The sequence below is a fragment of the Cottoperca gobio genome, unplaced genomic scaffold, assembly GCF_900634415.1.
Source record: "Cottoperca gobio unplaced genomic scaffold, fCotGob3.1 fCotGob3_332arrow_ctg1, whole genome shotgun sequence".
In the NCBI taxonomy this organism is placed as follows: Eukaryota; Metazoa; Chordata; class Actinopteri; order Perciformes; family Bovichtidae; genus Cottoperca; species Cottoperca gobio.
The window spans coordinates 114,861-126,806 of NW_021166938.1; the positions used below are offsets into that span (position 1 = coordinate 114,861).

The 11,946-nt window shown below is 40.2% G+C and overlaps 1 protein-coding gene across 1 annotated transcript; it reads right to left on the reverse strand.

Annotated features, from left to right (window-relative positions):
- Positions 1-536: 536 nt before the first annotated feature.
- LOC115005621 (WNT1-inducible-signaling pathway protein 2-like) lies at positions 537-4,670 on the reverse strand. Its single transcript, XM_029427518.1, has 5 exons — positions 4,614-4,670; positions 2,976-3,192; positions 1,966-2,214; positions 1,244-1,494; positions 537-671 (listed from the first exon to the last, which is right to left on the reverse strand). Exons 1-5 carry the CDS (start codon positions 4,668-4,670, stop codon positions 537-539), a joined length of 909 nt encoding a protein of 302 aa, XP_029283378.1.
- Between the last annotated feature and the right edge of the window lie 7,276 nt (positions 4,671-11,946).

The window sequence follows — 11,946 nt, forward strand, 5'->3', positions numbered from 1 at the left end:
TACAATACTCACTTTTTATAATTTGTGCAATATTCACTTTATTTTCTATCAACCACTTGGTACTTATATTATTATTTCTTATTCTATTTAATTATTGTTTACTGCCTTTTTACTTCATATGTTATTTTGCTGTGACAAGATAAATGTCCCTGTTGTGGGGCTAATAAAGGATTTCTGATTTCTGATAAAACAGAAAGATACATGGATAAAAAAGTTGCTTTTTTGCACAACATAAAAGAAAGGTGAAATGAATGGGCTGTGTCTTAAAAAAAATTGCAGAGGTTATGAGTTCAATAATTAGTATGGCCCTCGAAGGATGTTGTAAAAAAAAATGGCCCTTGATAGGAAAAAGGTTCCCCACTCCTGTAGATGCTGATGCAGGTGAGGAAGCCTGCATGAATGTCCTTATGTCCATCTTTTTTGTAGCTGGATGCACATGCAGCTCACAGCCAGGGCAGGACACTGCGGCCAGCTGTGGCTGGGGACTGGCGGTAGTTGGAGATGCTGCAGGAGCAGGACTCGATAATCATCACCTGCTATTGGGTGAGCCTGTCTTGGGGGTAACAGAAAACCATCCGCACTGTCCTGGTGTGGGAGGGGCTGCAGCATCGTCCCTCTGGATAAATCAAGGCACAGAACCTGGGACGGTACGCTCTGGTGCTCCAGCAGCCCTGCTACAGATTCTTTTTTACCTACGTAATGCTCACATCAAACACTAGTGGGATAATATACCCCCATAGTAATGGTCCTGTTGTATCCTGTGATATTGTATTCATCACCAAAGTTACAGTACCAAAGAGTTTTGAAGGTTGTGTGAGTTTAGGCACACATAATTCACAAAAATCAAACACTGAAATTGACGACAAAAGAGAAGATGTTTTCTGTTTTATTTCAGAGGATGTATTATATACTCACATGGTTGTATCCTTGACCAACATATAGTTAGCTTATTCAACAGGCTAATATCTCACCCTCATCCTTCTCTCCCTCATAGGATTGCAGCCGTGAGGTCCCCACGAGGTCTACAGTTGCATTTTTTTTTTATAGCACAGACATAGTGTTATGAAAGCTGTCTGCTGTGATGCCAGCTAGTATTGTGTCTTTCTTTTTGTCTACTTTAGCTAACAGGAGATATAATGTTTTTGAGATCAATGTAGGTCATGAGGAAATCATGTGGATGTCAAAATGGTACACAGAGGCAGCTCAGAAAAGCAGTACATCACTGAAAATATCTATGAATTACTGTGTGTGTCAATAATGGACTGACCGGCTGCAGCCTTCGGAGCAGCAGAGTCTGGCACAGCCTGACTTGGCACAGTCTGGTATCCATCTGCAGGCGACAAACCCAGTTCCTGTTTGTGGTACGGCTAGAGACACCTGGGCCACAGCTGTGAGAGCAGGGGCTCCAGTCTGAGGTCCACTTGATACAGTTAGCGATGGAGCCAAACGACGGGCCGGACAGCCCACCCCTGTGGTCCTGACGCGCCTGCTCTGCTGGAAAGAAATACGAAGAGGAAAATATTTTCTGTGTGCATGAAGCTGAAAGTTGTTTGGAATGGAAAGCTTTGAGGAGAGATTCAACACATATGCAGTCCTGAACGGTTGTTTTGTTAAGAATAATATGCGCATATGTTTCACACAGATGTTTCATCTTCCTGACACCTCTTTGTTATTGAAATCTGTTTATTTCGTCACAATCCAACCTGTGGCGACCTGAAACATGCTGGGAGTTGACTGTGGGTCCATGTGTCCACCTGCTGACCAGAATGTAAAAGCAGCTTTTAATGCCTCACAGGAAGTAGCTGAAAACCCTCCAATTGGTTTAGTGTTTTTCTCAAGAGCCGGCAGGGAGGGGATGGATACGCCTCTGCAGACTTCAAAGTAGCTATTTGATGCGTTAACTCGTTAACAGAGTTGTTGCTGCAGTTATTATTCTGATAACATCAACAACATCAATCCTATTACCTGCTGATGGATTTGAGGCAAAGCTGTTGTCAAGGCCGTCACACACCCACTCTTTGCAGCAGCTCCCTGGTAGTTTCAGCAGCTGGGGGCTGGGGCACTTATCAGTAGGCCTCTGCAAATCATGGCTGCACAGGGGCACACAGGTCACCCCTCCCCCCAGACAGTAGCAGAGCTGGGCACAAGAGGGTCGAAATACCTCTCCCTCCTCCAGCCTCCTGCCATGCATCTCACAGCCCAGCTTGTTCCGACCTGATAACAGCAGAAGAAGGGTAAGAGGAGGGAATGTTATGTGGGTGAAAGTGGCACGCTCACTACATCCTTTCTGTGCCAAGTATGTGATGAGTTATGAGAACCATGTGCAGACAAATAACTTGCAGGAAACATGTTGTTATCCAGTCATTACTGAGAACAATAGCAAGTAACTATTTGGTATATAAGGCAGGGTAGTCACGAATGGAGTCAGTTGATTACATAAAGTATTAAGTGTGCTAGAAAGGACATGTTTCTTATACTTAGTAGTAGTAGTGTTGACAGCTGCTTCAGGTTGTGCCTCCTATCATTACGTTATTCAAAGAATTTACTCTGATGGAAAGCAGCAAATTCTAATATTTGAGAACCTTGAACCATCAAATATTTGGATTTTATTCTTTAAAAATGACTGAAAGGGGAACACCACCTAACTGAAATATTCCTAAATTAAATATGTCCTAGGAAAGTTCAATCAATATTTGTGAGCATGAGCTACTCTCTCTCTCAAAGCCAGAAACCAGAGAAGTCTCAAACTTGTGATGTCAGCAGGTAAAAAGCTGCTATATAGACAATAAATGAGAGATGTTTGTTTTCTTTTTATTATTCTATCGTAGTGTTCTTAGTTCTGAAACAGAAAATGTACCATACACTCAGAACATTCAAAGGTAGACAGTGCTATCGTAATAATTAGCACAGTAGTGGCATAAATGATCCTCTTATCCAAACTAATGTGTTTCAGTTTGAGTCTACTTTGTTCGCACCAACACACTGTCCCGGCCCTCCAGGGAAGCTGGCACTGTAGTCACACTGCAGTCCTCGGCGGGTGTCACAGGGTAGCCGGTCAGTGCAGGCCTCGCCCTCCTGCCTAGTACACACCTGACAGCACCCGCAGCTGTCTAACTTGAGAGGAACACCAACAGGGCAGCGCGGCTTGCTGAGCGGGCACTGGCATGGCCCAGTACACAGTTGGCACCACACCTAAAGTGAGAGGAACAGGATACAGCTGTTGTTTATACTGCAGCACAGCAGCTCTTGTGCTAATATCTGGCTCCACTGGTATTACAGTTATTGCTTGTTAAGGTATTCCATACATGTCACTGTGAACATTTTTACTGAAGCTCTCTCTACTGAAGAGAGATAGCTCCGGTAACTATGACATTGCTTCTGAAATGTCTTTTTTAAAATTCTTTGAACAGCACACACAACTCTTTTATACATTTGGGATTTGGGTGAACTGACCCTAAATCTTGTCTCTGCATGTTCTACTGGTGATCTTCTGAATAACTCAGTGTGAGTCATCTGTGACAGCAGCATAAGGTGAGGATGCTTTGCGTGATTCAAAAATGCTTTGACCAATGCTGTGTAATTGAAATGGAACAATTAGTAGTTGTATAATACTATCAAGTGTGGCTGCAGTCAGTTTTCACTTTCATAGAGATTCTGCACACTACTTTTACATTACAACATGTGTCAGAGCCCCATATAAAACCAGTGGGTGTGACTTTCAGATGATAGCATCATCATATTAGGTGTTTTCCGTATTTCCATTTAATTTGACAACCAGAAAGGTTCAGAACTAAATGAAACACTCTGATCTCTGGGGCTGCTTCTCCGAGCTGATTATATTAGCTTCTGTACCTTTTTATGGAAGGGGAGTTTTTACTTATCAACCATTATAGTGAAAAGATTAGTCACTTCAGAAAAAACTATTCTGACACCACAAAAGTATCCACAAATATGCTTTGATAAGCACTGCAGATTCTTCTGCCCTACTAGAGACAGCAATACTTGACACTTTGACTGATTTTACAATCAGAGAATGAAGACTTATTAGTTGACTAATATTAAATAGGGATTTTATTTTTCAATGTCAAACATTGGGCTCATCCCACATGGGATTACAAGACACTGTTATATATCAAGCATCAACAATGTAACAAGCATTTTCTGGTCACACATATACCAAACAAAAAGCAAAACATCAGCTAAAACATTATATATGCTTTTACATACTTCCAAATAACACAACATGTGCAAAACATTAATAAACAAAAACATTTATTTTTAGATTTGGGGCCAGCTGTGTTGGAAACTAGATTGAAACTCTCCTGTCGTTGCTCACGTACTGCTGCGATTCCCCCATGATAAGATGATTATTGGCTGGTCTTTGCTTTGTAATAATTCAATAATTTCAAATATTTCCAATAATCATAATCTATGTCATTATGAAAACAACAGGGACATCCCCTACCCATAATATAACCATGTCAGAACTGAGATTCTGTAACAGTTTCTTCAAGTATAGTTCTGATGCACCTGACAGAAAGACTTCTTTTGTGGCTAATGATATGACCTATGATATTAAAGAGAGGATATAAATATGTCTCATCTGGTCTCACCTGAGTGATGATACACAGCAGCAAAGAGCAAAGCAGCTGGGTGTCTTTTCTGTCCATCTCCCTCACCACTGCCTTCTGTGCTCCTTCTTACGTGCTGTCTCCCTCCCGTCTTCTCCTCCTCCTCTGGACAAGATGTATTTATTTAAACTGCCCACCTCCATTCATTTATATAGTCTAGGTTCTGATGTCACAGGCCATGGACTGCAAAGTAAATAGTTACTGGAAAATAATAAAAACTCCCAGTAACCCTTTGTGCTGGATGCCCTTTATTATTACATTATTACTATTATTACAGGTAATTTATCAGACACTCTTATCCAGAGTGACTTACAGTGAACTACCTACAGGGACAGTCTCCCTGGAGCACCTCAGGGTTAAGTACGTTGCTGAGGGGCACAATGGTGGCAGCCCTGGTGTTGAACTCACAGACTTCCAGTGTTCTGTTTGGAATCTGTACCACTAGACCATCACCACCCACCTCTTTACCTGCTGCTTAGCTAGCCAACAGTTGTTGGGGAGACTGACAAAATGGAGCTTAGTTGAATATAATGTAGTGTCGATTTCCTTTTTACAGAAAAGATCTTTGAGACTTCCTGCCTTTCTTTTATTTAATCTTGTTTCTTTTTATTTAACATTTAACATTATCCCGATTATCTTGATTTAATACTTATTTCATAATTAAAGCTACATTAATCATTTTCTGAACTGCAGGAGGCAGAAAAGGAACATTACAGATGATCATCAACCCCATAATACTGGCTGATTAAGTGGTTATGGTTACCATCCAGATACAGAGCAACATCAGCATTCTTTGTGTCTCTCCTTTGAGCTATGCTTTTGTGTAGTACCTGAGAAAAATGCATGGTTGTTTAGCTGCTAAATGCTCCACTTTCTCCACAGTGGAGCCAGGTTGTGCGATGTTTGGTGCTCGGTAGGTAGTGTATAGCAGGTTTACTAAGCCTTTTCTTCTTCTTTTTTTATCTAGCCTTTATTTTGATATTAACAATGGATCAGATGACTATGTGTATTATGAAAGTCTCTCATAGTGACAAACCAAGAATTATCACCAAGTACCTTATATTCTCCTCAGCTCTATGGAGTCTTTTAGCCTCTTTCAGTTCACTGTTTTGATTTTGTGGCCACACAGCTCTGGTCAGCCTTGAGAGACAGAGTGTCTAAAACGAGACTTACGTGTGTGTGTGTGTGTGTGTGTGTGTGTGTGTGTGTGTGTGTGTGTGTGTGTGTGTAAGCCAACTACATATGTGTTTGTAAGCCAACTACATATCATGAATAACTGCATAACTGCTGATGCCAGGACACCTGTCAGAAACAATGATGGTGTTTGTCTGCACCTAGTGGTTGAATAAGATCAATACATTCACTAGTGAGCAGCTTCCTTCACTTATCCTAATACACAACATCCTACTACTCTCACCATTAATGATAATAAAAGACATATCAAATCCAAGAGTTAATGCAAACACGTTTGGAATATAAGCGACTACGCGGAGAAATAATGCAAATGTAATGAAAACAGTGCAGCCAGGTGCATTTGTTTTCTCTGTATTTCAGCAGATTGATTTTGAAATGAAACAGTGACTACAAGGTTAAATGTTTAATTTGTAGAATCTTACATGCACATCAGATGATGAACTGTGCAGTGATTGATGGTGGAAATACATGTACCCAAGAACTGGGCTTAAGTATAATTTTGTGGTACTTATACTTTACTTGAGTATTTCCATTTGGGCAGATAAGTATTTTTTTTAAACCTGAGCATCTAAAATGTGATGCATTGTTATACAATAAATTAACCTGACCTGAGACCTGTGTGCAGATACTTTACCAAAAGGTGCTTCTGGATGTGCCATTAGCAGGATAATTGTTATTTAACTGTTCAATTAAGTTTTCTGTAAATGCATCCCCAAACTGAAATGTCTGTCCACTTTTTCAAAGCCTTGTCTAGCAGATACAATTTCAGTGGATAAATATGTAATACCTTTGTTGTGTTAAAGCTTGATTTAAAAGCTTCTGACAAAAGAATTGTTAAATCTAATGATGACAGTCTAAAAAATATCAAAATCATCCTTCAAAACCCACCCAGTATAATTGGTTTATAACTGTAGAAAAACAAACTCCTCCTCTTTTAATACATAGAGAGAATAGCAAATATGCTTTGCTTTGAATTCATTTATTACGTTTAAAGTTTAGACCACAGTAAATGCATGTATTGTAGTAAAGATATTTCACCCCTAGGTGGCACTGTTGAATATCTTTTGAGATGTTGAGATGTTTCTGTTTTTGTTGTCAGCAGCAGGGAGTCGTCTGCACTGAAACACTCAGGAAGAAGTTACAACAATGGACAATACATTCTTAGCTGTTTTGCAGTTCATATATAGATATATAGATATATTTAATATAATATATAATATATAATATATAATATGTAATATATATATATAATATATAATATATAATATATATATAATATATATACTGTTTAATATATATATATATATATATATATATATATATATATATATATATATATATATATATATATATATATATATATATATATATTGTGAGTTGGTCTTCTCTGAGACCTGAGGTAGTGCATCACAGAACCCTACGAGGAGTGTTTCATCTCCCTCATACTCACTGGAGTAGAGGGAAGAATACAAACTCATAGCTCGCCTTCTTGGTTCAGTTATTTCATGCCCTGTGTCTGAGAGAAGTGAGTGGATTACCCTCTTCTGTCCGTTGTTTTTCTCCAGGCCGAAGAAGAACCTTTACTATCAAAAGAGCCATTTTGCCACCTCTTCCACCAAATGAAATGTGTCTGGAGCCGCAACACATATTTCACAACACAGCTTAAGTTGTATATACTATATATAGTTATACTATATTTGTTGCATTTATGAAATGACAGAAATACAAAGGAAACTGTTGAGATTATATTGTTATTAGGACAACACCAAACTCTTAGCGGTATCAACTCAATTATTTCTTCCTGCACCACATCAGAGTTCACATACCTGCATAACAGCGCTGTCTGTTCAACATCATTTACATCACTTGACTCATCACAGGCGATTGAATATGCTTCAGCTGAATTGATGTCCTCAATTTGCTGTTTGGTGATGTGTGTTGACATTTAAATGGTCCTGTCCTTGACGGTCTTTGCAGAGAGAGACATATCTCAAATGTTCTGAACAATTTCATCTTTGTTAGTCCGAAAATAGATGCTCTGATATTTTTAAGAATGCTTCTTTCATGTATTCTCCATCTGTGAACGGCTTTCCACGCCGTACTATCTCCTGAGCGGCCACAAAAGTAGCAGCAGTAGATGAGTTTGAAGACTTCATCCATTTCTTGAAAGAATATTTGCTCTGCTCCGCTTTCAGAAGAAGTTCAGAAATCGCTTTTTTTTCGCGCATCTCCAGCTCGGTACTTTTCGGCAAATGCTGTTCTGTTCTGTTCTTGAAAAATGTCTTTTGACATTACATTTTTTGTTGTTAGCTAATTTCTCGCCACATATCAAGCAGACAGGTAAACCAGCATCGTTGGCAGTAAAAGCAAATGTATCTGTCCACGCAGAATTAAACTTTTTTTTAGTTGTATCCATTGTTAACCAGGGGGTCGGAAACTCAAGAATAGCCACTTGCAGGGAAAGGTGCCGTGCCCGTAAACGCAGTAGAATGTGACGCATATTTTAGTGGACGAAATGTAAAAAGTCAATTAAATGTATTTCAGTGTCACAATATCATCTCGAACTCCAAGATAAGAGGTGTTCCGTTTGAAAGATTGTTCACTGTGCAACAAAAAAATACATACAAATAATGTTATTTATTTCCATGCTTTTTTTTGTCAAAGCTCCAGGGAGCCACTGCAGAGGGGTTAAAGAGCCGCATGTGGCTCCTGAGCCGCAGGTTGCCGACCCCTGGTCTAGCAGGTTGGCTAAAGCCATTTTCTTAACTTTGAGGATTTCAATATATCCTTGATCTCTTGTGGACTCACTGATTTTTTTGTAGTTCCACTATATCACCCTCCAGTTCTTTCATAGATCTGGTGATTTATTGTGTAACATTGAGGGTGTGCTGTTAACATTTAACTTTAATCTCCATTTTACCAACGTCCCACCACTGCATAAGACTGCTAAAATCACCTTCCTCTGTCTAAAAAGACTCCAGAATTACACAAGCACCTTCCTGAACTTTTTATTAAATGTTAAAACTGAATTAAAATGCCAATATGCATTATTTTATTATTATTTCTAATAAAAATAGGGCTGTCAAGCGATTAAAAAAAATAATCTAATTAATTACAAGATTTGTGATTAATTAATCTAAATTAATCGCATCTATCAATATTTGCTGTGAGAAGCATTTCAAAATATTCAAATGGATTTTGGAAGATGAGTGAATCAATGAGTAGACATTATAAACTTAAAGGTCAACATGTCTTTTATTTCAATACTATTTCTCCAATATCTTGTTTGCTACAATTATCTTAGACACACAGACCATCAGTTTGACATAAAGTACAATTTCAAATCGAGCATAACATCTTTCATTGCGCAATAAACAATATCTTTAAAAGTTGTGTCATTTGACGCCATCTGTAAAGCCTCCGTTAACCCCGTCCTCTACCACCTGCAGTCCATTGTGATACATTTCCTGATGGAGTTGTTAATGTGTCTCAGGTAGACCGACTCATTCTGCGTCTGAACGCCTGATCGAGAGATGACGAGACAGGTCCCTCACTTTAGCATCAGCGGCGGTGCTAGCTCCGAGCTGCTAAGTGCTTTGCGTTGAGGTGAAATCTCAGTATGAAGCCATGCGATGGTTCGAACATTCTTTGCTGCAGGAATCACACAGAACGGAGCATCAACAGTTACATCCGGGAGTTTATTAAATGTAAACTTTCCATTCACTGGGCCAAGTAACGTTTTCTCATCCGCTTCCATCATGTTGACGAGGATGCTGTGGCCGCGCCGCGTCGGTGACGTAAAGCGTCAAGGGGCATCTAAGAGCGCGATTAATCGATACATTTTTTTGTTGTGTTATTTTTTCTGTGATTAATTAATTGGAATTCATGCGCTAATTCTACAGCCCTAATAAAAACATTACATAAAGGAATGATCTGTAAAACCAGCCAGGATAATGCCGGACATTTTAATCCTACTCTCTCTTATGTGGGACCATGTGTATTGTCTAGCATCTGCGTCCATGCTCCTCCACACATCCACCAGACCATGGGAGTGGACCAGTGTCCTCAGAGCATTCTGGGATGCTCTGCGTGGTTGCGATCTAAAGATGCATTTTCTGTACAGTTAAAATCCCCTCCCAGGAATAAAAAGTCCTCCAAGGCACAGCCATTTAAAACATCATTAACTTTTTGTATAAACAGGTCAAACGGTGCTTTAACTAAAAGCAACCTCCCCTCGATGAAATGCTCGACCTCCAGTGAGACTGGAGTAAAAGACTTGGAGAAGCGGGAAGCCCACTCCTCCACTGAGAGAAGTGTTGTGACTTAAAATGACTTCCCCTTCCCACTCTCTCCAGTCTATCTCATTAAAACTATCACTGTGCATTTCTTGTAAAAAAAGTACATCAACATGTTTCATTTTAGCAGTTTCATATATGTGTCCACTTTTTTTAAGACTCTGGCTCCATTCACATTTAAAACACTCACACTGAAAGTATCCATCACTAGTTAGATAAAGATAGTGAAATAAAAACTAATTAATTAATTAAAACATGCATTATCAATGTTTATTTGTTTTTATTACTCTGAACACATGTTTCGTTAATCTACTGCTGGTCAGTGAGGCCAGACTCCTCTCTTTGACTCATATGGAGTCTGGCTGAGGTAATAATTTGATTTATATTTGCTACTTTTGCTCTCATGTTTTTGTTATTGGAATGTTAGTTGTAGCTATGGAATTCACTATTTGTGACAGTCTAGTCACATTCATACACTGAGACAGTAACTCAGCGTTTCTTATTAGTGACGATAGCTTGATCACCTAGATCTTCAGCTGTCTTCAGTGAGATCTCGTTCAAGGCAGTTGAATACTATTAAGAGAAATGAAGATAATCTCATCCAGCTCATACTAATGCTACAAATATTGATGATTAACTCAAGACTTGATGGATGACTAGGTAGAGGGAGGGTTCAGCCCAGTTAGTCACTATGCTATGGACACTGACGTGTCTCATAGAGGGAATAATGTAATAGGATGAACACCACTTTTTGTTGTACGTTGTATTGTATTTACATAACAGTCACAACACTTCGGTTTGCCAGAGAAAATCAAATCATCAAATTTATTTCTAATCAAATGTATTTATACAGCCCAATATCACAAATGACACATTTGTCTCAGTTTGCTTTAAAGACTGTACATACGACACCCTCTATCCTTGGACCCTCGCACCACATAAGGAAAAACTGCCTAAAAGAAACCCCACAATTATAGGGGGAAAATGTTAGAAACCTCAGAAAGAGACTGAGGAGGGATCCCTCTCCCAGGACGGACAGACGTGCAGTAGATGTCGTGTGTACAGGATAAACAACATAGTATAAATACAGCATCCATGTGACAGAACTGATGATGTGATCAAACTTAAAAAAAGAAGATGAATGAAGGATGTCAAAAATGCTTAATTTCTCGCACAACAGTACAGGATGACATTTGGGCTGAGCTGCTTTCAGCGTCTGCAGAAAGCTTCTGTCACACCGACTGCAAAGGATGTCAGGACAGACAGACGAGGACCCAGGAGCGCAATTTCGAGATCAAGGTTTTATTGAAAACACACACACAACAGGGCCGAATGAGGCACGGCAGTAGTACAGTTCAGGGATATTCTAAACTCGTAGTCGTAAGGCGGAAGGCAAGTCGGGTTTACCGGGGCTGGAGATCAGAGTAGTAGTAACAGATCACAGATCAGGAGTCAGAGTTGAAAGCAGACAGGCAGGCAGGCAGGCAGGCAGGCAGGCAGGCAGGCAGGCAGGCAGGCAGGCAGGCAGGCAGGCAGGCAGGTAGGCAGGCAGGATTTCCGATGTAGGCTTGCAGATGATCTGACAAGTGTGGACAGGCAGGGAGAGGGCTCATGACAGGACCCCCCCCCCCCAAGGGACGGCTCCAGAAGTCCCCAAGAAACACCACCAAGCCGGGCGGGAGGAGGGGAAGCCGGCGGAGGGTCAGCGGCACCGTCTCCATCAGAAGACTCGACATCCGAGAGCCCCAGCTCAGAACCAGGTTCAGGGTCAGGACTAGACACCGGAGCAGTCGCCGGACCGTGTAGATGGGGCCACCGTCGAGGAA